General features: G+C 36.0%; 2 protein-coding genes across 4 annotated transcripts; both read right to left on the bottom strand.

Annotated features, from left to right (window-relative positions):
* Window positions 1-7,199: 7,199 nt before the first annotated feature.
* On the bottom strand, window positions 7,200-10,030 carry LOC132547854 (protein IWS1 homolog). The gene is made up of 3 exons (XM_060211659.1): window positions 9,983-10,030; window positions 8,978-9,145; window positions 7,200-7,589 (listed from the first exon to the last, which is right to left on the bottom strand). The coding sequence occupies exons 1-3, from the start codon at window positions 10,028-10,030 to the stop codon at window positions 7,200-7,202; spliced, it is 606 nt and encodes a 201-aa protein (XP_060067642.1).
* Window positions 10,031-10,537: 507 nt separating this feature from the next.
* On the bottom strand, window positions 10,538-25,534 carry LOC132547868 (protein sprouty homolog 2-like). 3 transcript variants are annotated; one of them, XM_060211674.1, is made up of 2 exons: window positions 25,474-25,534; window positions 10,538-17,189 (listed from the first exon to the last, which is right to left on the bottom strand). In XM_060211674.1, the coding sequence occupies exon 2, from the start codon at window positions 17,092-17,094 to the stop codon at window positions 16,297-16,299; it is 798 nt and encodes a 265-aa protein (XP_060067657.1). In that variant the 5' UTR covers window positions 17,095-17,189; window positions 25,474-25,534; the 3' UTR covers window positions 10,538-16,296. The 3 variants fall into 3 exon arrangements, with proteins under 3 accessions (XP_060067657.1, XP_060067656.1, XP_060067658.1); XM_060211673.1 differs by lacking the exon at window positions 25,474-25,534 and adding an exon at window positions 24,884-25,312; XM_060211675.1 differs by lacking the exon at window positions 25,474-25,534 and adding an exon at window positions 25,029-25,312.
* Between the last annotated feature and the right edge of the window lie 1,060 nt (window positions 25,535-26,594).

Here is a 26,594-nt window from a genome sequence, read left to right as displayed (position 1 = left end):
CATATCTACAACGTGATACAACACAACACATATCTACAACGTCATACATCACAACACATGGCAATTACGTGATACAACACAACACATATCTACAACGTGATACAACACAACACATATCTACAACGTGATACAACACAACACATATCTACAACGTGATACAACACAACATATCTACAACGTGATACAGCACATCATATAGCTACAACGTGATACAACACAACACATATCTACAACGTGATAAAGCACAGCACATAGCTACAACGTGATAAAGCACAACACATAGTAACAACGTAATACAGCGCAACATATCTACAACGTGATACAGCACAACACATAGTTACAACGTGATACAACACAACATATCAACAACGTGTTACAGCAAAACACATAGCTACAACGTGATAAAACACAGCAAATATCTACAACGTAATAAAACACAACACATAGTTACAACGTGATACAACACAACATATATCTACAACGTGATAAAACACAACACATATCTACAACGTGATACAACACAACATATCTACAACGTGATATAACACAACATATCTACAACGTGATAAAACACAACACATATCTACAACGTGATACAACACAACATAGCAACAACGTGATACAACACAACACATATCTACAACGTGATACAACACAACACATATCTACAACGTCATACATCACAACACATAGCAATTACGTGATACAACACAACACATATCTACAACGTGATACAACACAACACATATCTACAACGGGATACAACACAACACATATCTACAACGTCATACATCACAACACATAGCAATTACGTGATACAACACAACACATATCTACAACGTGATACAACACAACACATATCTACAACGTCATACATCACAACACATAGCAATAACGTGATACAATACAACACATATCTACAATGTGATACAATCCAACACGTAGCCACAACGTCATACATCACTACCCACATCTACAACGTCATACAACACCATCACCCTTTTCAACGTCATACAACACCTCCCACATGTACAACATTCTGCAACGCTACCAACATCTTTTACGTCATACAACACTTTCAAATCTTACAACGTCATTCAACACTTTCAAAATCTACAACGTCATACATCACTTTCCACATCTACAAAGTCTTGCACCATTTTCTCAAAGCTACAAGGCTATACAACACTTTTTGACATCTATAACGTCATACAACACTTTCCACACATACAACGTCATACAACACCACACATCTACAACGTCATACAACAATTCCACATGTACAACGTCATACAACACTTTCCACATCTACAACGTCATACAACACTACACACATCTACAACGTCATACAAAAATCTCTATATCTACAACGTCATACAACACTACACACATCTACAACGTCATACAACACTTTCCACATCTACAACGTCATGCAACACTTTCCACTTCTATAACGTAAAACAACACTTTCCACATCCACAACGTTATACAACACTTTCCACATCTATAACGTCATACAACACTTTCAACATCTACAACGTCATACAACACTTTCCATATCTACAACGTCATACAACACTTTCCACATCTACAACGTCATACAACACTTTCCGCTTCTATAACGTAAAACAACACTTTCCACATCCACAACGTCATACAACAATTTCCACATCTATAACGTCATACAACACTTTCAACATCTACAACGTCATACAACACTTTCCACATCTACAACGTCATACAACACTTTCCATATCTACAACGTCATGCAACACATTCCACATCTATAACGTCATACAACACTTTCTATATCTACAACGTCATACAACACTACCCACATCTACAACGTCATACAACACTACACACATCTGCAACGTCATATAACACTTTCCACATCTATAACATCATACAACACTTTCTACGCCTACAACGTCATACAACACTTTCCACTTCTACAACGTCATACAACACTTTCCACATCCACAACGTCATACCACACTTTCAACATCTACAACATCATACAAAACTTTCCACATCCATAACGTCTTACATTACTTTCCACATCTACAACGTCATACAACACTTTCCACTTCTGCAACGTCATACAACACTTTCCACATCCACAACGTCATACACCACTTTCCGAAATCTACAAGGTTATACAACACTTTCCACGTCCACATCGTCTAACAACACTACTCACATCCACAACGTCATACAACACTTTCCACATCCACAACGTCATACCACACTTTCAACATCTACAACATCATACAAAACTTTCCACATCCATAACGTCTTACATTACTTTCCACATCTACAACGTCATACAACACTTTCCACACACTGCAACGTCATACAACACTTTCCACATCCACAACGTCATACACCACTTTCCGAAATCTACAAGGTTATACAACACTTTCCACGTCCACATCGTCTAACAACACTACTCACATCCACAACGTCATACAACACTTTTTAACATCTACAACGTCATACAACACTTTCCACACACACAACGTCATACAACACCTCTCACATCTACAAAGTCATACAACAATTCCACATCTATAACGTCATACAACACTTCCCACATCTACAACGTCATACAACACTTTCTACATCTACAACATCATACAACACTTTTTACATCTACAACGTCATACAACACTTTCCACATCTATAACGTCATACAACACTTTCCACATCTACAACGTCATGCAACACTTTCCACATCTACAACGTCATGCAACACTTTCCACATCTATAACGTCATACAACAGTACACACATCTACAACGTTCTACCACACTTTCCACATCTACAACGTCATACAACACCTCCCACATCTATAACGTCATACAACAGTACACACATCTACAACGTTCTACCACACTTTCCACATCTACAACGTCATACAACACCTCCCACATCTATAACGTCATACAACACCTCCCACATCTATAACGTCATACAACACCTCCCACATCTATAACGTCATACAACACTTTCCACATCTACAACATCATACTAATAGAATCTTCCCCTACCCTGAGGGTGTGATAGAGAAATGGAGATTTCTCTATCACATCCTCTGAGGGTAGGGGTTGATTATTTTTCTCCCACCCCATTATTTCTGCCACGACGTAAAAAAAACCCACGGTACAAGTGTCTGAATGGCGCATGAATATCACCATTCACGTTTCCGAAATTCTACATTCTTCCGCGAGAGCAAAAATGACAGACTACAAACGCAATATGAATAACCATTAGAAGAACTATTAATTTTGTGGAAATTAAATATTTTAATTAGAGATAGATACATGGAAATACTTGTATTGAACAACATTTAACTCTGTATCATTTATTAAGGTAGGGTAGGTTTGCCGCGATGTCATGGACAAAAAGAGGATTTCCCAGTTTATAATGACGTCAATTGTTTATGCGCGCGAAAAATTGCAATGGTGCGAGTGTCACGCGTGTGTTCATTCAGAATCAGAGTCATAGATGATCCTCCGACGTTTATTTGTGTTCACTGCACAAGGATTGATATAGTTAATGTTAAATGTGGTGTTACAGTCGCGCATTACAGAACCTGCAAACAAAGCATCCACTCGTCGGTTTGAGTAAATTGTGATAGCCGACTGAGGTCACCGAGTGCAGTCATGTGGGATAGATTTATCCTCCATGGGTGTTCCACATAGGACATGTCTATCCTACATGGGCTGAGGTGGGAGAAAACACTTTCCACATCTACAACGTCATACAACACTTTCCACATCCACAACGTCATACAACACTTTCTACATCTACAACGTCATACCACAATTTCCCCATCCACAACGTCATACAACACTTCCCACATCTATAACGTCATACAACACTTTCCACATCCACAACGTCATACAGCACTTTCTACATCTACAACGTCATACAACACTTTCCACATCTATAACGTCATACAACACTTTCTACATCTACAACGTCATACAACACTTTCCACATCTATAACGTCATACAACACCTCCCACATCTACAACGTCAAACAACACTTTTCAAAATACAAGTACACAGTTTTTTTCGGCACTTAGCACGACATGTGAAGCCCATGTCGCTTTTCACAATGACATTATACATTGTCGCTATTACGTCTCAATAACTTCTCACACTAAATATAAACCGGATAGATCTATTATAACCCAGAAAAAAGGCCACGACACATTTACATAGTTTATTAATATTCATAAGTATTGGAGGGCATGCTTAAGATTATTTGTGATGTTAATGTTTTCTCACAATACTTGAGTGTTGTTACGCCAAGCCTATGATAGTAAAGATAGCGCTACGATCCTATTTTGATAAGGCAGTGGGTATCCTACTGTATAAAGCTTGTGTGGTAGTAAGTGACAATCCGGAAAAAACAACATCCGGACATTTATACATGGGAACGGTTTTAATCAAAAGTGATCAACCGGGAATTACTAATACCGGGTGCGGACACTTGTTCTGTGGCCTAAAATGGTTATGATGTTGTCCATGTTGGTTATAAGATATAAACCACAGCGCACACATCAGACTTACGTAATGCTTTCAGGATAGTCGCCCTACAAAGGTGGCGACGTAAATAAGACATATAGCACCAGCTTATCACGATAATTGATCTACGCATTTAACAAGTAAACAAAGTTTAGTCGATACCGTTTATAAATCCTTACTTGTTTCGAACCAATAGTCGGAACATTCAATCTGCAACACTCTCAAATGAAGATCTCGTCAGGCTACAGTATAAAGTTTGTTGAAATGATTGACCTTTGTCTCGTTTCTAGGTGACCGGGTTCAAAATAAATGTATTTAAGTAACAAAACCATGTATCGTGAATAACCAAAAGACACGGAAGGTAATTTGTGTCCTATAGCGTTTTTTTTTTTTTGAGAAAATGACTGAAAAGTTTGTCCACGTAAAATTCAAATGTCAAGGAGGTAAAACGTTTTTAATATACTTACGAACATAAGCTCTTCAACCAAACGACGTGTAGTATTGATATTTCATTTATAGAACGAATGTTTATTGGGCCCAAATTGGTCAAAGCTTGGTTAGGGTTAATAAATAGGTTCTGAAAAATGTTTTATATAAAAAAGGACTGTCAAAGTAAGATTGAAATTCACAAAATATCAAGTTAGCCTTGCTACCCCAACAACAGCTGTGAAGGGATAAAGAGTGTTTCCAGTTTTATTTCATTCTTGTTTGAAAGTTTTCCCTACTACTGGTTACTCTAACCAAACCTTGAGCAGCCGGTGCCAGATGAATAGGTAAAATTTTCAAACAACTTCGTCTGTGACCCTAAGAAGCGTAGAGTCATGGTGATAACTTATATCATACTGCAAGGATGAAGTTCGTTTGAATGAATGATTTTGATCCAGTAAAAAAGTTCTTCCATAAGTGATGAAAATCAAGATAAGTATACATATTTAAGCAACAAGCAACGAGGTGTACTGTATATCTGGTCTTTTGTGACAGAGATTGATTCAAACACTAATTAAGTCGCCCGTTTAAAGTAAATGTATAAGTGTTGCGAAAAATAGTAAAGTCCAATGACTTTTCACATGTACAAAATGTAATATCGTTTTATGCTGATTTCTTACCAAACAGTTTTCGCGCAAGTGTTCACGTTTTTCCTTTTCCAGTGTTTAAAATTATCTTGCCATTTAATACTTGATATTTACGTTAATGAATTCCAGCTAAACCATTGCCGTCCTATCTTTATAGTAATCATCTTTTAGAGAAAATGGAGCAGGTCACTCAGAGATTTTTTTTTTTACTAAGAGAAAGTTTTAACAAAAGTGCATTCTTCGTCACTGTCATAAAAATGCTTACTAAAGTAAAACACATACTTAGCAATTCTGGGCGGCTGGCCTCTAGAGGTTCGGATGTGACAGGTACTGGCCCAAGTGTAACACCTCGGGTTAAGTAACTTATACGACCTGGACAGGATGTATGCCAAAGATTTCCGGTGTAGAGAAAGCCGAGGGCGGTATTTTATAGTTAAACATTAACTATGTGTGCAGGTACGCCATTGTACCAGTGGTTGTCGCTTTGTAGATAAACAAGAATATAGGGATGCTTTCAATAATAATGGCTGATTCCATCAGACTGACTTAAAAAGGACACACTGCATTTGTTCATCTTCAAATTAACACGTTTATCTCACGGCTTTTCCGGACTCTTTTTTGTGACACTTGTTTTGAGTGCATTCATACACTTACAGAAACTTCCGTCTTTTAAATTTATTTTACCTATAACAGTTGAAGTCCAATATGATAATGACGTTATACATATTGTAAAGTTGGCGCGCGTAATATTGGTTATAGTGTTTCGAATGGTTTGTCATGAAAATTGTTGTTTTTAATTTTCCTCGGAAGCTGCGCAATATATTTGGAAAGCTTATCGTTAAAGTGTCTTTTTTTCAAAGATGAACAACACGAACGTAATTACTAATTGCAAAAGAGTTCCATCCACTAGATGTTAATTCGGACACGCCAAGCCTTACTCGCTAGTTTTGTTCAATAATACATCATGGCGATGTTTAGCCTTGATGTTGTTTACAGTGTAAGAATGACGACCGTAACCTTTGGTAGCAGACAGATTTATTCAGCATCTTTTATGAAGAGTGGCACTAAACGTAAACAACGATCCCCGAAAACCTGTATATTAAACCCCAAAAGGTCAACCGCAGACGGCGAAGGTCAAAGGTCAAGGTCGAATGCCGAAGGTAACTTGTACCTTTACCGTCAGTATTAAAATCTTAAGGAAGAGTCTCCATGGTGTTTTCTCCATTTAACAGGGCTAATTTCTCGTTTTTAGTCATGTTTGATTGGTTTTTATAAACCTGGTTCTCACCCGAGAACGAGAGATAACTTGACTGACCTGGATGCAGAAGACGCTTGTTTTCCCGAAACATCTGGTATTCTTCTTCCCTTTGTACTTCTCAAATGTCCCTATGTAGAGCTCCCCTTTATTTTCACTTATTCAAACATGTAAAAGTAGAACAATGCTGATCTGTTCGCGCTGATCCTCGATTTGGCTGAGTAAGTCAGCTATCTTCGGTTTCTAATTCGCTATGTCAGTTATCTTTGGTTTCTAATTCGGTATGTCAGTTGTCTTTGGTTTCTTATTCAGAATGTCAGCTCTCTGTGGTTTCTAATTCGGTAAGTCAGTTATCTCTGGTTTCTGATTCGGTAAGTGAGCTATCTCTGGTTTCTGATTCGCTAAGTCAGCTATCTCTTGTCTCTGATTCGGTAAGTCAGCTATCTCTGGTTTCTGATTCGCTATGTCAGCTATCTCTGGTTTCTGATTCGCTATGTCAGCTATCTTTGGTTTCTGATTCGCTATGTCAGCTATCTCTGGTTTCTGATTTGCTATGTCAGCTATCTCTGGTTTCTGATTCGCTAAGTCAGTTATCTCTTGTCTCTGATTCGCTAAATCAGTTATCTCTTGTCTCTGATTCGGTAAGTCAGCTATCTCTGGTTTCTGATTCGCTATGTCAGCTATCTCTGGTTTCTGATTCGCTATGTCAGTTATCTTTGGTTTCTGATTCGCTTAGTCAGTTATCTCTTGTTTCTGATTCGCTATGTCAGCTATCTTTGGTTTCTGATTCGCTATGTCAGCTATCTTTGGTTTCTGATTCGGTATGTCAGTTATCTCTGGTTTCTGATTCGCTAAATCAGCTATCTCTGGTTTCTGATTCGCTATGTCAATTATCGCTGGTTTCTAATTTGGTAAATTAGCTCTTCTTGGTTTCTGATTCGCTATGTCAGCTATCTTTGATTTCTAATTCGGTATGTCAGTTGTCTTTGGTTTCTTATTCGGAAATTCAGCTCTCTCTGGTTTCTAATTCGGTAAGTAAGCTATCTCTGGTTTCTGATTCGCTAAGTCAGTTATCTCTTGTCTCTGATTCGGTAAGTCAGTTATCTCTTGTTTCTGATTCGCTATGTCAGCTATCTCTGGTTTCTGATTCGCTATGTCAGCTCTCTTTGGTTTCTGATTCGCTATGTCAGCTATCTCTGGTTTCTGATTCGCTATGTCAGCTCTCTCTGGTTTCTAATTCGGTAAGTGAGCTATCTGGTTTCTGATTCGCTATATCAGATATCTCTAGTTTCTAATTCGGTAAGTGAGCTATCTGGTTTCTGATTCGCTATGTCAGATATATCTGGTTTATAATTCGCTATGTCAGCTATCTTTGGTTTCTGATTCGCTATGTCAGCTATCTTTGATTTCTGATTCGCTTTGTCAGTTATCTCTGGTTTCTAATTCGCTATGTCAGCTATCTTTGGTTTCTGATTCGCTATGTCAGCTATCTCTGGTTTCTGATTCGCTATGTCAGCTATCTTTGGTTTCTGATTCGCTATGTCAGCTATCTCTGGTTTCTGATTCGCTATGTCAGCTATCTTTGGTTTCTAATTCGGTAAGTGAGCTATCTCTTTTTTCTGATTCGCTATGTCAGCTATCTCTGGTTTCTAATTCGGTAAGTCAGTTACCACTTGTTTCTGATTCGCTAAGTCAGTTATCTCTTGTTTCTGATTCGCTATGTCAGCTATCGCTGGTTTCTGATTCGCTATGTCAGCTATCTCTGGTTTCCGATTCGCTATGTCAGCTATCTCTAGTTTCTAATTCGCTATGTCAGCTATCTTTGGTTTCTGATTCGCTAATTCAGTTATCTCTTGTCTCTGATTAGGTAAGTCAGCTATCTCTTGTTTCTGATTCGCTATGTCAGCTATCTCTGGTTTCTGATTCGCTATGTCAGCTATCTTTGGTTTCTGATTCGCTATGTCAGCTATCTCTGGTTTCTGATTCGCTATGTCAGCTTTCTCTGGTTTCTGATTCGCTATGTCAGCTATCTTTGGTTTCTAATTCGGTATGTCAGTTGTCTTTGGTTTCTTATTCGGAATGTCAGCTCTCTCTGGTTTCTGATTCGTTACGTCAGCTATCTCTGGTTTCTGATTCGCTATGTCAGCTATCTCTGGTTTCTGATTCGCTATGTCAGCTATCTCTGGTTTCTGATTCGCTATGTCAGTTGTCTTTGGTTTCTCATTCGGAATGTCAGCTCTCTTTGGTTTCTGATTCGTTAGGTCAGGTATCTTTGGTTTCTGATATTTTATTTTAGTATTTTTGTTTTGACTTTCAGCGCTCTCAAGGTTTTGTTTTTCACAGGGTGCCAGCAATCTTCGGTGTCTTTTCTTATCTAAGGTTTCTGCTTTTAGTATGTCAGCTTTCTTTGGTTTGTGTTTTGGTATGTCGACAGTCTTGGGTTGGTTTGTCAGCAATCGAATGCCTTTCCAGTATTTATCACGTCAGACGCCTCAGCGGTTCACTGGTATTTCACTAAGTAAACGATGTTGCTTCTCTGTGTATGGACGCGGTATCTACGGTAACAGACCTAAATCACGACTGCACCTTAATATCGATGCACATTTCATTGAGAGACTGACGGCCTGAAGGGTTGAGTCACCCCAATCAATTCTCCGCCCCCGACCGATCTACAGTATCATATTATCGATCCAATTCACAGCCTGGGACAGGAAGTCTTGTTTTCAACACCAAGTGCAACAAAGTACACAAATCGATAGTGTCTACACCATGGGACGACATACTCAAAGTACAACGTGCGCCTCGCCTAACACAGGTACATGGGTGAGTGCTATGTAGTGGTCAACACGTCAGAAAATCAACAGTGACAAAGACCTCTACATTCCACATCTTTGGCATTTTCTCCATGTCAGCCAATATTTGTCCACACCCTGCAACCCAGTACTTAGAAACCACGAACCTAGTATTGTAGCAATACACACCTTTAAACTATTATCAATAGATTATATCATGTTTCTAAATCTGGACCCATTTCATGTTTACAAAAGAGGTAGAGTAGTTAAAGAACCAAATCAATCGGTTATGTATAAAAGAAAAGTTCTCAAGACACTATATACCAGAATATTTCCATCTGTGAAGAATCTGTTCCCCTTTAAACTCTCCATATTGTCCCTTAAATTACATTATCATTTACTCATTCACTTTGAGCACTGAAACTAACAAACATATTAATGGTACATAGAAATTTTTTTTTGACTTTATGAAAATTTCCTGGTATGTACAATACCCAGTCCTAGTACATCAAGATATATCTCAGTGTGCCTTAGTCTATATCCTTATATAATGACATTTTATCATTTTTACAGTTCACATAAAACTGCCAAGTATATCACACAACATAGTGGGTTTGTACTCTGATCCAGTTTTTAAGTGCAAAGCACAAGCTACAGAAACACCTAGATGTTAATAGGAAATCTGACAAGCAGAACGAATCTAGATTGTGGTATTACCTTGAAATGATACTTCTCAAATGATTTGAGAAAAACAAGTTTCTTCATATGTGTGTTAAGTCTTAACTATCTTATAATTCATCTGTTTTACCCTCAAAAGTCTTTCAAGACCAATTTTGGTACAAGGAATTCCAATTGTGAAAATACAACAAGAAGACAGGATTGAAGATTCCCATTGAAGGAGCTGAAATATTTTTATCCTCAGTTTTACAGAGTATGTACAGCATCACGTTTTGTTTACAGCACTGTTTTATGTGTACAAGGACTGTTCAACAAGCTTAATATATATATATAATACATATATATATATACATTTTAACATAAGTCTCCCTAATTAACACACGTTATAATTACTCTAGTACTAACAAGTAACAACGGTCTACAACACCATCCTCAACAATGTCAAAAACAGAGCAGTTCAATTCAGAATTCAGTGGCAGGATAAAAACTTTCAATTTTTTTCCCAAATTAACTTTCAACTCTCTGACCAATTCACAGAATTTTAATCCAAAAAGGACAAAATTCTCTTTAAATATTTGATACCATTATTCAACAAACAAGCAAATTCACAGATTTTATCCATCAAGGATAAACTTCAGCATCTCAAACAACACTCGTCTTGCAGACAAATTGACAGAATTTATCCTGGTAAAGTATACCAACAGCAGAACTTTGGTTCAAAGATATCCTTATAATTCACACAAGATTTTCTCAATTTAAAATGCAATGAAAGTTTTTTTTCCACAATTTTCAATTAAAAAACAATTAACTTCACAAAGTAATTAGTTTTAAAACAATATACTGAGAATGATGATGAATACACAACATGGTCTATCTAGTGACGAAATTGATCAGAAATCTAACCCATCCAGTGAGTTAGTCCTAGAAAAGCGATATGATCTTCAAATGATTTTAAACTATGACTCATCTATGATGTTAGGATCCAAGAATAAATCTGAACTAACATGATTAGGTTTATATAAACAACAGCAACAAAGAAATGACTAATCGAACATTTTATGATTAAAAATATGTTAACAACTTTTACTTTATAACAGTATAATACAGGCTTGATGTTGATGAATATGATAACTTTGTAGATCTGGGTCTACAGTAAATTTACCACAAGGATTAACAACAGTTATTCAATTTTACCAGAATCTTTGTACTGACCATGTATCTCGTGTAGTAATATATAAAGACTTTGGTTTGGTAAAAACCACTACTGAACCGATGCTAATATTTTACAAAAAGTAAAATGTCAGAACAGTGTGCATCTACATACATCACAGGTGTACCTTGCAAAGGCTAGGAGTATACTACTTTCAGCTTGAAGCATATGTGTACAGAGATTCACCCATGAAACACACATGTAGTCAGTGCACATCACACATGTGAAAAGTATGCAGCCAATGTAAGGTGAGAGCACACCTGTATATTAATGTACAGCACAGTGTATTACACTGTTGTGTTATACCCACTTGTCACGTAGATCACACATAAACTGCCTCGACATACAGAGGTGAACGTAGCTACTGTTTACTGTGTGTAATACCAGCTTGTCCTAATTAGTCCGCGCTGTAATATGCCACAAAGAAATGTAATTCTGGTTCATCGACTCCTACAGGTAGATGCCAACTTCTCTCCATTATCAAGTCTGTTGATGGCTCTACTATGTATCTTTGGTTAATGAAAAGCCAATTCACAGCGCATGGTGGAAATATATCATTGGCGGTCACATAAATCTTATTTTACAAATGCAGTTTACAGGGTACTGTATAAATACCAAAATGTACTAAATCGTTATGGAGACTTAAGGATGGAGAACCCACATTTTCCTGTATTATACAAGCAAATTTGAAACAGAATGTTTGATACCAAAACTAAACCAAATCAGAGATTGCCTTCAGAAGGAAAGAAAGCTTTGGTGAAAAGTGAAAAAAAAAAACTTAATGCAAGTTATTTCGACAAATACTCTCAAATTTTTTTTCCAATTTTATAACCAATGTGTATGAGCACAGGTGAAAACACAGTTTATTAATTAGACAGTCTGACAGATGCCTTTGTTGGAGTATCAAGTGTCTGTCAATATCATTGCAGTAATATATAGACTTCTGGCCAAGCCCATTTGGATAAAAATATTCATCTAAACTTTCCAGCCTTACAGATGTATATGAGAAATAGAAGAGGATCTCAGCTCCGACTGAGTGTAACCAGAACAAGGTCTGAGGATGGTGATTAGTGGTCCTTTGTTTCCCTAGCTCTCTATTCTTCCTCCACACAACAGGATGTGGCTGATTCGGCCATTATGGGGTGTAGAACAAGCCTAGTTCATGGGAACCTGCTCCACATTCTCCATACATACTTCATACAGGAATTCTGCTCACTGCAAAATGTAACTGACAACGGGGCTCTCCACAGGGGGTTTTGATTTTTTTTTCTTCCCTCCAAAAATTTTGTTTTAAAACTGATACAATCAAAGCAGTGAGTTTCCTTTTCTCTTATTTTTCTAACCTTAAAAGTCAATGATATCCCAGAACAACTTTTCAATTATGTTGTTTTTGTAAATAAAGGATAGATTATGATGTATCATTAATTAGTTGTGTAAATGCATAGTGATGACAAGTTGCTACACATGCACACAAAGTGTATATATAGTGCCTCAAGCAACTTTTTTTCTTCATAAATGTTAAAAGTCAAATTACAAATTGTTGTATCCATCTTTACAGGAAGATACTTTGTGTTGGTCAGTTTCTATCATTAAATAGTCCATGGACAGTGGACAGCCAGTTCAGTTAACCAGATATAGGTTCAGTAGTGTTAAATACCTTCACACCAAATATATGCTCAACCCGTATTTTTTTCCCCCTTTCTTTTATTGGAAAACAAAATCTATAAAAATCTTGAATTTCCTTACAACCATTACTTTGAATTTTATTTAAATCCATAATAGACAAAAAATGTTGCTGTATTTTATGAATTTATTAACAGATACACTGTGATTGTGTAGCTGAAGACGTACAATAGAACGGATAGGATTAACCTGTGTACAAATTTCAAGCTAACTGCAAATTCATCCATTTACATTAGCCGGTATACACAAATTCATATATCTATATATAGATGGCTGTTCTTTATATACACAAAATGACTGTACACTTTGTTTTAAATGACAATTATATACATACATTTTGATAATCACAAGTTTTCCAAGGGTTGCAGTACAGTGACGTATAGAACTACATCCTCACATTCTGGAATCTATTCAATAACAACTTTTTAACATAATCGTATACTAATATCTGTAACTAACAGCGTACAACAAACAATTGAACAGGCCCTGTTCAGATTTATAAGAAAGAAAAACATCATGTACGAATGTATACCAAATGAAAATGCTTTAAACATGAAAACAATCTTGAATTCAACTGTCACCCTCGAAAAAGAAAAGGTATGTGTGGCACTTGTGTCCAATAAAAATGTTTCAAAGAATAAAAAAGTTTTGCACTTTCGACTTAATCATCAAAATTTTCTTTCTCATGTTCTATACATTTACTTGTGTATTGTTGTATAGCACCAATATTTTGCAGATTTTAATTAACGTTAAAATTAATTCACAATACTAAATTAAAAATTGTGAAATTGAAATCTTCATTTTTTTTAAAAGACTCACTGATAAGTAACTGGAGTGTTCTAAATTATTTTATCTTCAATATTAGCCAGTGGAAATAAAATTGGGGAAAATGTTGACCTGCAAAATACAAGTGCTATACAGTAATTTTAATCAAAATATTACAAAGGTCTGCACTTTAAAAACAGGTTTTTAGAGAATATTAAAATAAGTGCAAACTTCTATAAGAACTTTCATTTATCTGGAAATCTCTTGCATTAGACTTCAAAAGTTATCTGAATTTTTCACCAAACCTTAAAGTTGATAAATTTGCATTCTGAGGTGACCTGTTGCTATGGGTATATGTTATATGGGGATGATTTTGTACATGTACAAAATTGTTCATTAAAATGGTAAAACAACTCTTACAGCTTCTTTTCTATTGCACTGAAATTGTTAATAATGTTTATCGTAAACATGTAGGTGTAAACACATTAATATACTGTAATTGTTTGTAATTGATGACTTATGAAGCCATGTGAATATTTGAAATTGTAAAATTGAAATTTCGAAAGACTGTGACTTTGAATGAAAACCAGGGTGATCTCTGATAACAAACATGATAGCATATAAATGTTTTCTCCAATTCAGACAGACACACTTATAGAATGCCCCCTGTCCTTCTTAAAGCAGAAAATTTCAAAACTCAAAGGATAAGTTCATCAGTGATTCATACACAATTCATATATGTATATATATTTAAAAAAAAAAGAAAAAAAAGGAAAGAATGTTATAATGTGAAATGGAGCTTAAAGCAAACCCGACGACCACTTAAAGGAAAAAAAAGAAAATCTTACAAAACTTAACTTTTGAGGTTTTTTGAAAAGTAATGCCACAGTATCTTTTTTTTAAAATTATTTTTTTTAGTATGAAATGGAACCTCCCCCAAGTTGACCCTCTTTCTCAAACCAAACCTAGTACATGTATCCCCATCCTACCACATCTGGTGCTCTCTAGTCCTACACCAGTAGATCCTGCCAAATCCTCGTGGTTTTCATTAAATGCTTAAGTTTTAATATGATGTTAGTTAAACACTTCTAAATTCAAAGGCTGTGTCTAAAAACTTGGAGTATTTTCAGTTTTTAGACTGATAATCTGAAACATCTTCCAGTGTAGCTGTGTAATTTATGGTCTGACAGATATTTTATGAAACAAGATTTTTGTAGACTGCAGGAACTACTGGAGCACATACATTACTAGTTCTGTGAAGAGAATCAAAATTCCTGGTTTTGAGTTCACATAGGCTGCAAAATGTGTGCTTGGGCACAAACAATATAATCACAAAGTGCAAACTTTGTTCATTTAGATTCACTTCATCTCTAATACCTTTGGACCAACCATAGATATAATGGCCCAAACATGTGGGTTATTTGCAAAACAAATTTTAGGGTGGTCATGTATTTGAAGCAGTTCACTTATTGTCATTGGATCACTGATAAACAAATGGATCACTCACAAGTCTACTGAATTGGTCCAAAATTCTACAGGTTTCATCTGCGATGACATTGTGTCCTGATGCATGTGTTATACGTCTAAGTAATCCAAGACAATTGCTGACTTTATATTCAAAGTTAGTGTGCTATATTTTCTATAAGAGGTAGTTAACACAATCCATTGAAATTTAAAAGTGCTAAACCACTGATTCATGATGAAAGTTATTATAATATCCCAATAATGTTCCTATTTTGTGCAAAGTTAGCCACATTTCCGCACTCAGTTCACAAGATGCATACACATTTTTCTTTCACATGCCGAAAGTATCCATCCAAATTTCATATTTATTGAGTAAAATACACCATGGCCAAAAATCCACAGGAATCAACCATTGTGAAAGCATTCAGTTTTGTCTTCAAAATATCCAATAGTAATCAATTGGAACATATAGAAACATATGCTAATAGTATCCATTCTATAACAGAAATTCTATTGAGAAATACAACATGTCTGAATTTTGAATTTAAAGAAGCGAAACAAAAATATTTGTCAATTGGCACAGAATACAGAATAGAATGGTATGAAGTTTTTCCATTACAATGTTTTGAAGAAAAAAATCTGGTCAAAACAATTGTTATATATATATATATATAGTAAGTCTTCCTCAGATGAACGACAGACGAGTAACGATATTACACAATCATGACAACCACGGTACAGTAAATCTGGGACTCAGGTACGTAGTATGTGTTTGTACGCACATTATATCACACATAAGTCGAGAAAAAAAAAAAACAATCACAAATGCCAACGGTTCTCATGAACTACCAGTACTCGAATCCGACTCGATCAGTAAACGTCTTGACTGTGACTGTGAGCTCTGTTCGTTACTATGCTTTGTGGCCTTCGACGAACATTGGCAGCCCTTTTTGCGACACTTGTTGTAACATACAGTACATGCTTTGAGCACACCCTTGGCTGGCCAATACAGGCACAAACAGGGCAGACACAGCGACATCAATGCCATGCATGTCCAACGTTCACAACAATGCGGTTTACTACACAGTGCACAAGGGTCTGTGTCACAAACATAATCAGAGTCCTGTTCGTCCTTACCGCAGTGGTAAAACACGCCTTTCACACAACAAAAACATGTGCACGTTTCTACCACAGTGTCTTCACTGATTTCACACTTGTCTCCAAAGAGCCACCTAGAAGGCAGCTCTCGCTGCCCCGTGCACGCACCACACCTACATTTGCCACATTTACGGCAAATAATCGAGCCATCGTCCTCCTCGATCAAGGGGTCCTTCTTCAGAGGAGGGGATATAGACACAGGAGGCTGGGTGGAGATAACGGTATTAAGCGCTCTCACACCTCGCCCAGGCAGTATAACCCTAGAGTGTGGACTCTCCCTCGTCCCACCACCGATGATCACAGTACCCTGGGAGGCAGGGGCCTTGAGGCTCCCCAGGGGTTGCCCCCGGGGTGAGTCTACATACTCATTCTGGTGTCTGGGGTGCGGCCGCACCTGTTCAAGCGTAATGACAACACCACTGCCCTGATCTGGCGGTGGCAGAGTCGCTCTGGCTGTTGGTCTCAGCGCTGATCTCATATAGAAACCATAGAATTAAAATCACTACATGCTGTAGTTAACATTTCAATCCAAGCCGTAGTGATGCACAGGTAACTTTTCCAGTGTCGTCACATCTGCAAAGAAAAAAATGTTTACAAAATTAGAATACAAACGAGTTTCCAATTTCATTATGAAGCATCAATATTTCAATTCAAATGAAGTTACTTCATATCCAAGTTCTAAATCTCCAACAAATACTTCATGCAACTCTTAAGTACTTGTTTTGTTCTATTGGTTAAAGATTAGAAGAGCTGACTCTTTGCTTCGATCCATCATACACCATCCATTTATAACTCTTTTTTCCTATATTTCAAGTTGTTGTACAGGTAGATACATGGTGTACTTTCAACCTTCGTAATTCATAACAATACAGCACAACAAGTTCTCTGTTCGTCATGTTATGCGACTCCTCTACAGTATAGCCTCTAAACATAATTATGTTTAATACAAGTATGAACCTCACCTAAAAGTTTTCTACACCTCACAAATATTTCTAACATGTATCCTGTACAAAAGACTGACAGTAAGACAAACTACTTCTCCCCATTCATACAGTACAGTTCCCATGGAGTGATTGTAAGCTGGTGAGCCTTGCACTGTGTGGTTTATGTTTTTCTGACCCAGATATACTAGACCCTACAATCTACCACTGTTGGAGCACATACATAAAGACCACAACTTATCTCATACACCCTGGCTTGTCTAATGGATGCGAGGCTTATTATATTCATCAAAAATATTTTCTTAACATATTGAAATCAAGCTCACAAGTACATTTACACTTATTTTGTAGAACAAGGTACCGGCGACTGTTATACCTAGACAGATAGGTATGTATTAGACAAGAGTTCTGTGTTTTTGAGGCAGCCAACAACAGTGAAATCCTTTTAAGTTACACAACAATACATAAATAACAGAATCCTATCATTGTGATTTCTATAAGTGCCAATATGAAAACCTGTATTTTTTGACAAAAAGATTAATTTTCAACACTGTAGACTCTTTCCATCTAAATATTTGAAAATATTTTAAGGTGAATAAAATTGTGTTTTGTTAAAATAAATATCTAGAAATTACAATACAAATTATAGCACTTGTATACATTAACAAGGCTTGGAAAATTAAGAAGATTTCAACATGTTATCCAATATTTTTAGATATTTCAAAAAATGGTTCAGTTGTTATTCTCTACTTTACAATAGAGCATTTGTGTTCACTGTACAGTATCTATATATTTACATTCTAATTAGGATTATGTAATACAAAATTAATTAGGGACAGGACTGAAATTATACCAACAGGAAAACCTTGTGTTATAATGGCCTTCTCCATAAATTATTTGGGGACAGACTCACTGAAGTCATTCTCCAGGATATTAAATATTTTAGCATCAAATTAACATACATCAAAGATGGTTTTAATTTTCATTGATGAGATTTGAAATCTTTTCTTTTTATATGCCAAGAACTAAATATTAACCATGATTCTGGCTACAGTAATGCTGCACATACTTGCTAAGTTCAAATGTTTGAGAACAATTTTCCAGAGTGACATGCATGCTGGCAGCTATTTACAAAATAGAATTATTCATTGCCCAGTGTAAACATAATCATATTTACATACTGCTGGCAACTGAGCATACTAACCTAGCCATATACTAAAGAATTCAAAAATTACCACCGCCAAGCTGCATTTTCAAAGTTTTCACAGAACCTGACACAATTTGCTAACTACACAACCAAGGAAAAATTTAAACTCTTTGGCAATTTAGTAATAACACTATAGCTCTAGATTGAATTAGTAATCTAGATTTAAGGCATTCAATAATGCTGATGACAGGGAATTAAGAATTGAATTTGTATCTAGTAACAGGTGTCTGCATCTCAAAGTAAATATTCAAATATCAATGTATAAACTGGACATAAACATTTAATTATTAACACAGATAATCTATGAATGAGATATTTTCATCGTATACTTTTCTACTGGCTATTTTCAAGCTATTTAGTAAAGAAATTTTTCTTGTTATTGGATTTTTTTCAACTATTTATTATCACTTGTCAAATTAAACCCACATTTTGTTTAATGATAAAACATGATCTCATCATTCTGGGATCGTAACTGTTTTATGAAGGTAGATTTGGATCTGTATGAACAGTGTACGAAAGCTGATCATTGATTTTGAGTTTGTTACTAATTTTCATACCATTTCCATCCACATGACAGTATATCTAGAATATATGCACCATACGGAGATGCTTTTCATCAAGTTTACAAAACTTTCAAAATCCCTCCACAAACTATTGTGGAAGAGTGCAATTTAGACATAATCAATCCATTACTTAGAATATCATTGTCCAGTGTATAAAGGTTCCTCTCGATAGCCACTGCGACCAGCGAGTTCCAAATTTGGAGGACTGTTACTTAATTATTGGTCATGAGTGATAGGTAAGCTAGGAAGTACCTCACCTGTGTTGAGACTGGTGTTAATTAAACTGACCACCATCACATTTGCATCACCTGTGTTAGGACTGCTGACAATCAGACTGACCACCATCACATTTACATCACCTGTGTTAAGACTGCTGACAATCAGACTGACCACCATCACATTTACATCACCTGTGTTAAGACTGCTGACAATCAGACTGACCACCATCACATTTACATCACCTGCGTTAGGACTGCTGACAATCACTGACCACCATCACATTTACATCACCTGTGTAAGGACTGCTGACAATCTGACTGACCACCATCACATGTACATCACCTGTGTTAAGACTGCTGACAATCTGACTGACCACCATCACATTTACATCACCTGCGTTAGGACTGCTGACAATCAGACTGACCACCATCACATGTACATCATCTGTGTTAAGACTGCTGACAATCTGACTGACCACCATCACATTTGCATCACCTGTGTTAGGACTGCTGACAATCAGACTGACCACCATCACATTTACATCACCTGTGTACTGCCGACAATCAGACTGGTTTGATACCCATCTTACATCACCACCTCACCTGTATCCTGTTTCTGTTAGTTATTATCTTTCATCTAACACTGAAGTGAATGGCCTGTAGCTAAACCTAGATATTAAATTTGTGTAGTGCCAGTTGTGTCTACTTCATAAAACAATACTATTAACTTAATGAAATTAAAGAATGTTTTCAATTTTAACATTGATATGTACATCAGTCAATGTCTTTATCTTCATTTTATTAAACATGTATACATTTGAGCCTCGTTATCATAAACTCATGCAGCATTCTGCGAGTCTTTGCCTAACTTTTCACAAAACATTTGACCTGACCTCACTTAAATTGAATACTTGATTACTTGTGTTAAAGTAGTCTATATTTTAGTAGTAACATATTTATACTGTTAATGGGGTTAAATGTCCTCACAACAGCCAGGATCTTAGAAATGTTTAAAATCGATCACAGCCAGGGTCATAGATATGTTTAAAATCGATCACAGCCAGGGTCATAGAGATGTTTAAAATCTACCACAACCAGGGAAATAGAAATCTTTGAAATCTATTACAGCAAGGGTCATAGTTTTTTTTTTTTTAATCTCTCACATCCAGTGTCGTAGAAATATTTAAAAATAAAAACAGATTTTCCTTTTTCTTGGTGTGATTTTGTTTTTACCCTATCTTGTTCCGTGTAGGAACTGTTTACATCACTGTTAAAATCAAATGATAGTCAGTGAACAAGGGAGTCCATTATCACTACAAATGGAAAGCTTTAATATTAATAATAATTACAAAACTAATGTCCAGACTCTAACCATGGCAGCATATACAATATAGCCAGCCTCGTGGATGAAAGCAATCTAGTGTAATACTAGAGAAAATAAATGATACCAAACTGTGTAAACTGGTGAATCAAGACCTCTGTGTATTCTGACTGGCAGATGGGATATCACATGAGGTTGAACTTAACATTAGGAACAAGGAATAGATACATGAGGATGTGCAGAATACAAGCAGTAATTCTCCACAGTAATTCAGTAGATTTTTTTCTGCCGAGTCCAGAGCTAACATTTCTAAAACTTGAATAAGTAGAGTTTAAAAAAGATAAGAGTTCATTCTCAAAATTTGAGGGGAGTCCCACAGGAAAAGCAGGAGTCCAGGACTCAAAAATATGAATGAATATGGAGCTAATTACTCTTCCTTTTCCAATGGAAATCATTCCAGCTTCCACCTTCCGATACTCATCATGTGAATGTCTTGAGAATCACATCTACTAATCATTACTGATGATGAATCAGTAAAGTACATATACTATGTGTAGTTCTTTTAAATTCTGGTTTCCCAGACCTATTACGACCAGGAGTCAATACAATTTCCGAACAGCTTCATGGATGGATAGTCAGCAGGATATCAAGTTTGTACTCTTGTTGTGAAGGAGAATAATTGTCTTTTCACATCCTGATCATAACTTGTTTTGAAAAGAGTACTTATTTATGAATGACCCAACATTTCATATGACCTAGGATAGGTAGAGGGGTATTATATCATAATCATGGAAAATTTTCTGTAATTTTCTGCTTTTCAAATTATGAAGTAAAAAGATTACCAAATTTATCTATACTGATGGTTAAATTATTGAGCAACATGTCTATACAGCCACCATTCAGACCATCCCTAGCTAGAATTATGAAACATCCCTGATACAGCTGCCTCTCCTAATCCACTCCTAGTATATCACCAGGGTGAGTATAAGCATGGTAGAGTAGACACAAAGTCTACATGATAAAATTACTGTGTTGTGTTTTATTATGCAGGAAAAATTTCTCAAGTCTAAAGCTATACCTGGTACAAGACTAATAATTAAGAAGCCCTGGAGAAACTAAACTGAGATGATGAGCAGATGATGGGAAGGGTACCTCATTAATTCAAAACAACTCTACAGAACACTTGACATTTGAACAATTTTTGCCATATAACACTGTAGCTCATTCCAAACATATTTCATTTCCCAGTTAATGAAACAACCCTATTGAAAAATTGGATTATTGAATACTAAAAAGCCTGCTTGTGCTGGCAATGTAGTACTAGTCATTTTGTTATTTTAAAAGTATCAAAAAAAGATACAAAACATTGTCTAGTATGTTAGTCAGCTTTACCAATAAAATTTATTTAATAATTGGGATAGAAAAGATTCACCAAAAAAGTCCTATTTACATGGCTAGTATGTTACTCAGGACAGGCCACAATATTTCACAACAAAATCTCTAGACAGTAGACAACTTCACCACAAAGGATCTATATACTAGGTTAGTATGTTACTCTGGACAGTAGACAGATTCACCACAAAGAATCTATATACTAGGTTAGTATGTTACTCTGGACAGTAGACAGATTCACCACAAAGGATCTATATACTAGGTTAGCATGTTACTCTGGACAGTAGACAGATTCACCACAAAGAATCTATATACTAGGTTAGTATGTTACTCTGGACAGTAGACAGATTCACCACAAAACATCTATATACTAGGTTAGTATGTTACTCTGGACAGGAGACAGATTCACCACAAAACATCTGTATAATAGGTTAGTATGTTACCACAAAATATTGTTATTCAACACAGAAGACATCTTTACATCTGCCTCACAATCACATGCCACTTTATAGTTATTCTAGATTGATCAAGTACTTGATACAGAGGAATCTGTTTTGCCAACATGTCTTTTTTTCATATCTTAGTTTTGTTTTCTGAGCAAAATCAAATGAAAGAAACAGATTGAAGAAAGAGGACATCACATGATGCAGATGATACTAAATTCATATACCTATTAATATAATCCTATTCATCAATTTTCCTTTTTATATTAGATATCTGTAATACAAGATTCACATGACAGAAGTCAAATCACAAATCTGATGGGTCAAGGGTCACCTATGACAGAAGTCAAATCACAAATTTGATGGGTCAAAAGATACAGGAAAACAACATATCCCTTCAACTATGGCATCAAACCTGGTTTAGAGGAGTTGCAGACATGCTATCCACTGTCCACTGACAATGATTGTCCATTCCTTCTGGTCTTTGACCAGTGTCAGAGTGTATATCTATCTCTCTACCAAGTAATTATGAAATTCAATTGCTGACACATTGCCTAGAAAATTTAGCATGTATTTAAAGCTGAAGCTTTTGGCGAAAATGAAAAAAAATGTGTATATGTTGTCATTACATTGGTAAGTTATAATTGTAAAGTGGTAACTCTCTTGGCTAGCTCATGGTTTTTCTCTATCAACAGAGTTGACACCAGTGCAAATTATTTTTTCTCCATTCAGAAAAAGATTGTTCCTTTGGAATGCTCTATAACCTTCATTTTCATTTAACAATTAATTTTGCTAAGGCTCCATGATACCTAATCAGTGCAATATTAAAATGTTGTCTTTGGATGCTGAATTTATATAGGATGGGCCACAAAAAAAAAAAAGAAGGAAATTATGAATATGCAGCTTTCTACCAGTACAGCTGTTGGAGTAAGGAGACAGCAAATAGATTAGAAATTAAGGAGTGTGTTCATATATACATATTAAATGAATTGTCAGGCCTTAGCATTCATATTCCACTAATAAAAATACTCAACAGGCTACTAGTATAAATATAACGTGCAAGGTTTTCTGATGAATATTTGCTCCGTAAGTTCTACATTATATATTTCAGTCAGACTTAGCATAATGTATGAGTACAGATGTGTTATAAAAAAATTAATTTGAAAATTGAAATTCTTTTAATACTTTATCTATAAAAGGGAGTTTATGAATGAGATTATATCTATCCCATATCTATGGCTGATAATAATTCATATGATTTGTACATTGCCTTACATTATATATTGTCATAAAGATAAGTGTTTATCTACCTAACTTTGACAGCAGTCTGTGCCTGCATAAATTGAACAAATACAGTCGTGTTGTCTTTAAAATTGGGAAGGTATTGCTTTTTTTGTCATTTCAGAGAATCAATGCCTTTTAATTAGGGGAAACAGACGGTTTTCAACTGTAAACAGTGCAAAAAATATCACTGAAAAAAAGATGAAAAACCTTTACAGTTTAATTTGGGGAAACAGCCTATTAAACGGCAAAAATACCACTGAAAAAATAATACATATACATTTAAATAGTGTTGACTGACTAATTTCTCTTTTTTTTACAGTAGAGAATCATGACATGACCCATTTTATAAATACAAACGAGGATTGAGATTTAAACTGATGACATTCAAATCAATGTTCAGAGAATTAATGACAATTTCATTGGAGGGGGGCATCTTTCTATATGATCACTTGTCAAGTGTACAGCTGATCAGCTTAAATCAATATTTTTCAAAGGTGACTGATCTCTTTGATAATTACATTTATAACCTACTTTATGACAGCAAATCAAAGCATATTTCATGGGAAAGGAACCAATGTGTTATTCACATCTTTTTATTTTCGTCAATGGTCACATCTATTTCTGCCTGTCAAGTGTCAACACAGAGGATTGATGTCCTACCAAAAAAAAAACAACCAACATCATTTAGATGGAGTAAGACGAACACCGTTTAAAAAACCTTATAGATCATTCATGACGTGTAATTCGGCAGGTCGACCTACCATTTCTTCCGTGCAACAACAGTATATAAATCCCGAAAATGTCCTCTTTTCAGTAAACATCTATATCCTTCATTTTAGTAATCCAGTCCGATACGAAAAAACAACGTTGTGTTCCTGCCACATCACATTAGACCTACCTTTGATAAAACTGGGTATATTTTGTCAGCACTCGACTTCCTGGATATTTAAGGTCGTGGTTTTCAGATCTTTCGTGTATCAGTGTAAGATTTGAAATGAAATAATAAATCCGAATCTTTTACACTGTACTATGAACATACACACCTACATCACAGCAAGCGAACCCAGGAAGTCGGCAGAGAAACGTGATGGGCCCCGCGCTCCCGACGGGGAAAAGCAAAAAATCGATGGTCGTCTGCCTCAGTTAAACCACAAACACCACATTGCACAATCCCGCCAGAAAATGATTTTCTAAATCCATAGAAATGTGTAAATGCTTTGCATAATCCAAGGACCGATTAAATAATCCAACGGTGTATATTCCGCAGTAGAACGTCAGATGGCAGATCTCGGTTCCCACATTTGCCGACTAACGAATGCAGCACTAGGGCGAACTGATAATTATGAATGGAAGAAAGCGCTTCATCATTCGTCCATATCGCCCGGTTTTACGCCTAAATACATCGCTAACTCCAAAAAATACAACACATTGCACTTAAGTAAATTGTAAAATCGTTGATAAGATATAAAATGATCACCCAAACCTTACCTTTTCGGCCAAAATCCCTATAAGGTCTTCATAGATTGAAATTCGACACTACATTTGACCTCTTCTGGTTCGTACGACTTCCGCTGGGCTAATCCATTTGGATGTGGGGGTGGGATGGATTAAGTCACGTGGTATGTTTTCATTCATGTGGCTGAACCGAACAGCTATCTCGCCGTTTCGCTCGGTGTAGCTTGTACAACACACTTTTATTGTACGCACGTCGATGGATGGGCTTACACGACAAATGACAAAAACAATCAGTATTACCCGAAACACAGTTATATCTCCATATATGGAAAAAAGATGGCTATGTGTCAATTCAATGAAAACTAAAAACCGAGGGGTTTCGTAACTATAAAGTTAAGCCTACTATGTAAACAAGCATAACCTTCAAACCGTCTAACCAGATATACTTTGGGATGGGGAAAAAGGTCCAATGTGGAACTCCAGATATAAATTTTACGTGGTATTAATTTGTTTTATACATTTATTGATGGCTTATAAATTGTTTTGGAAACAATTTCAATGTAGTTCTGCATCTTAAGCTTTCTCCTTCATACTTGTGGATTTTGGAAAGGGAATTATTTTCATTCCAATAACACAAAAACACATTCACCGCTGACTTTTATTACATACATATAATGAGAATATCATAAAATAATTTGAAATCTTGACATAAGATTCCCTATAAAATAAAAGCTTCTCCGCTGTGACGTCTGTTTCGCCAGTTTATTTTGTAGATAAAGTGTCATATGTAAGGTCTCCAGAGATCAACTAGTTTGTATAATAGTCATCTCTGTCCAAACAACATAACATTGAACTTGTAAGCGTTTCTCGACAGACTGACCAGATAACTGAATGAGCTCAAACAAGCACGAAATCATCATCATCATCATCATCATCATCATCATCATCATCATCATCATCATCATCATCATCATCAATCATCATCATCGTCATCATCATCATCATCATCATCATCATCATCATCATCGTCGTCGTCGTCGTCAACCTGACCTTTTCGTTATCATTGCTGTTGTCAGTTCCCATTGTCAATTCATTATATAGCGTTCATTGTCGTCATTGTCCTGTGGTGCGGAGGAGTGACACCACAGGATCAC

The sequence above is a fragment of the Ylistrum balloti genome, unplaced genomic scaffold (genome assembly GCF_031769215.1).
Source record: "Ylistrum balloti isolate Yb309-2 unplaced genomic scaffold, AGI_CSIRO_Ybal_v1 Utg369986, whole genome shotgun sequence".
Classification (NCBI taxonomy): domain Eukaryota; kingdom Metazoa; phylum Mollusca; class Bivalvia; order Pectinida; family Pectinidae; genus Ylistrum; species Ylistrum balloti.
This window is presented reverse-complemented; position numbering and strand designations above follow the sequence as displayed.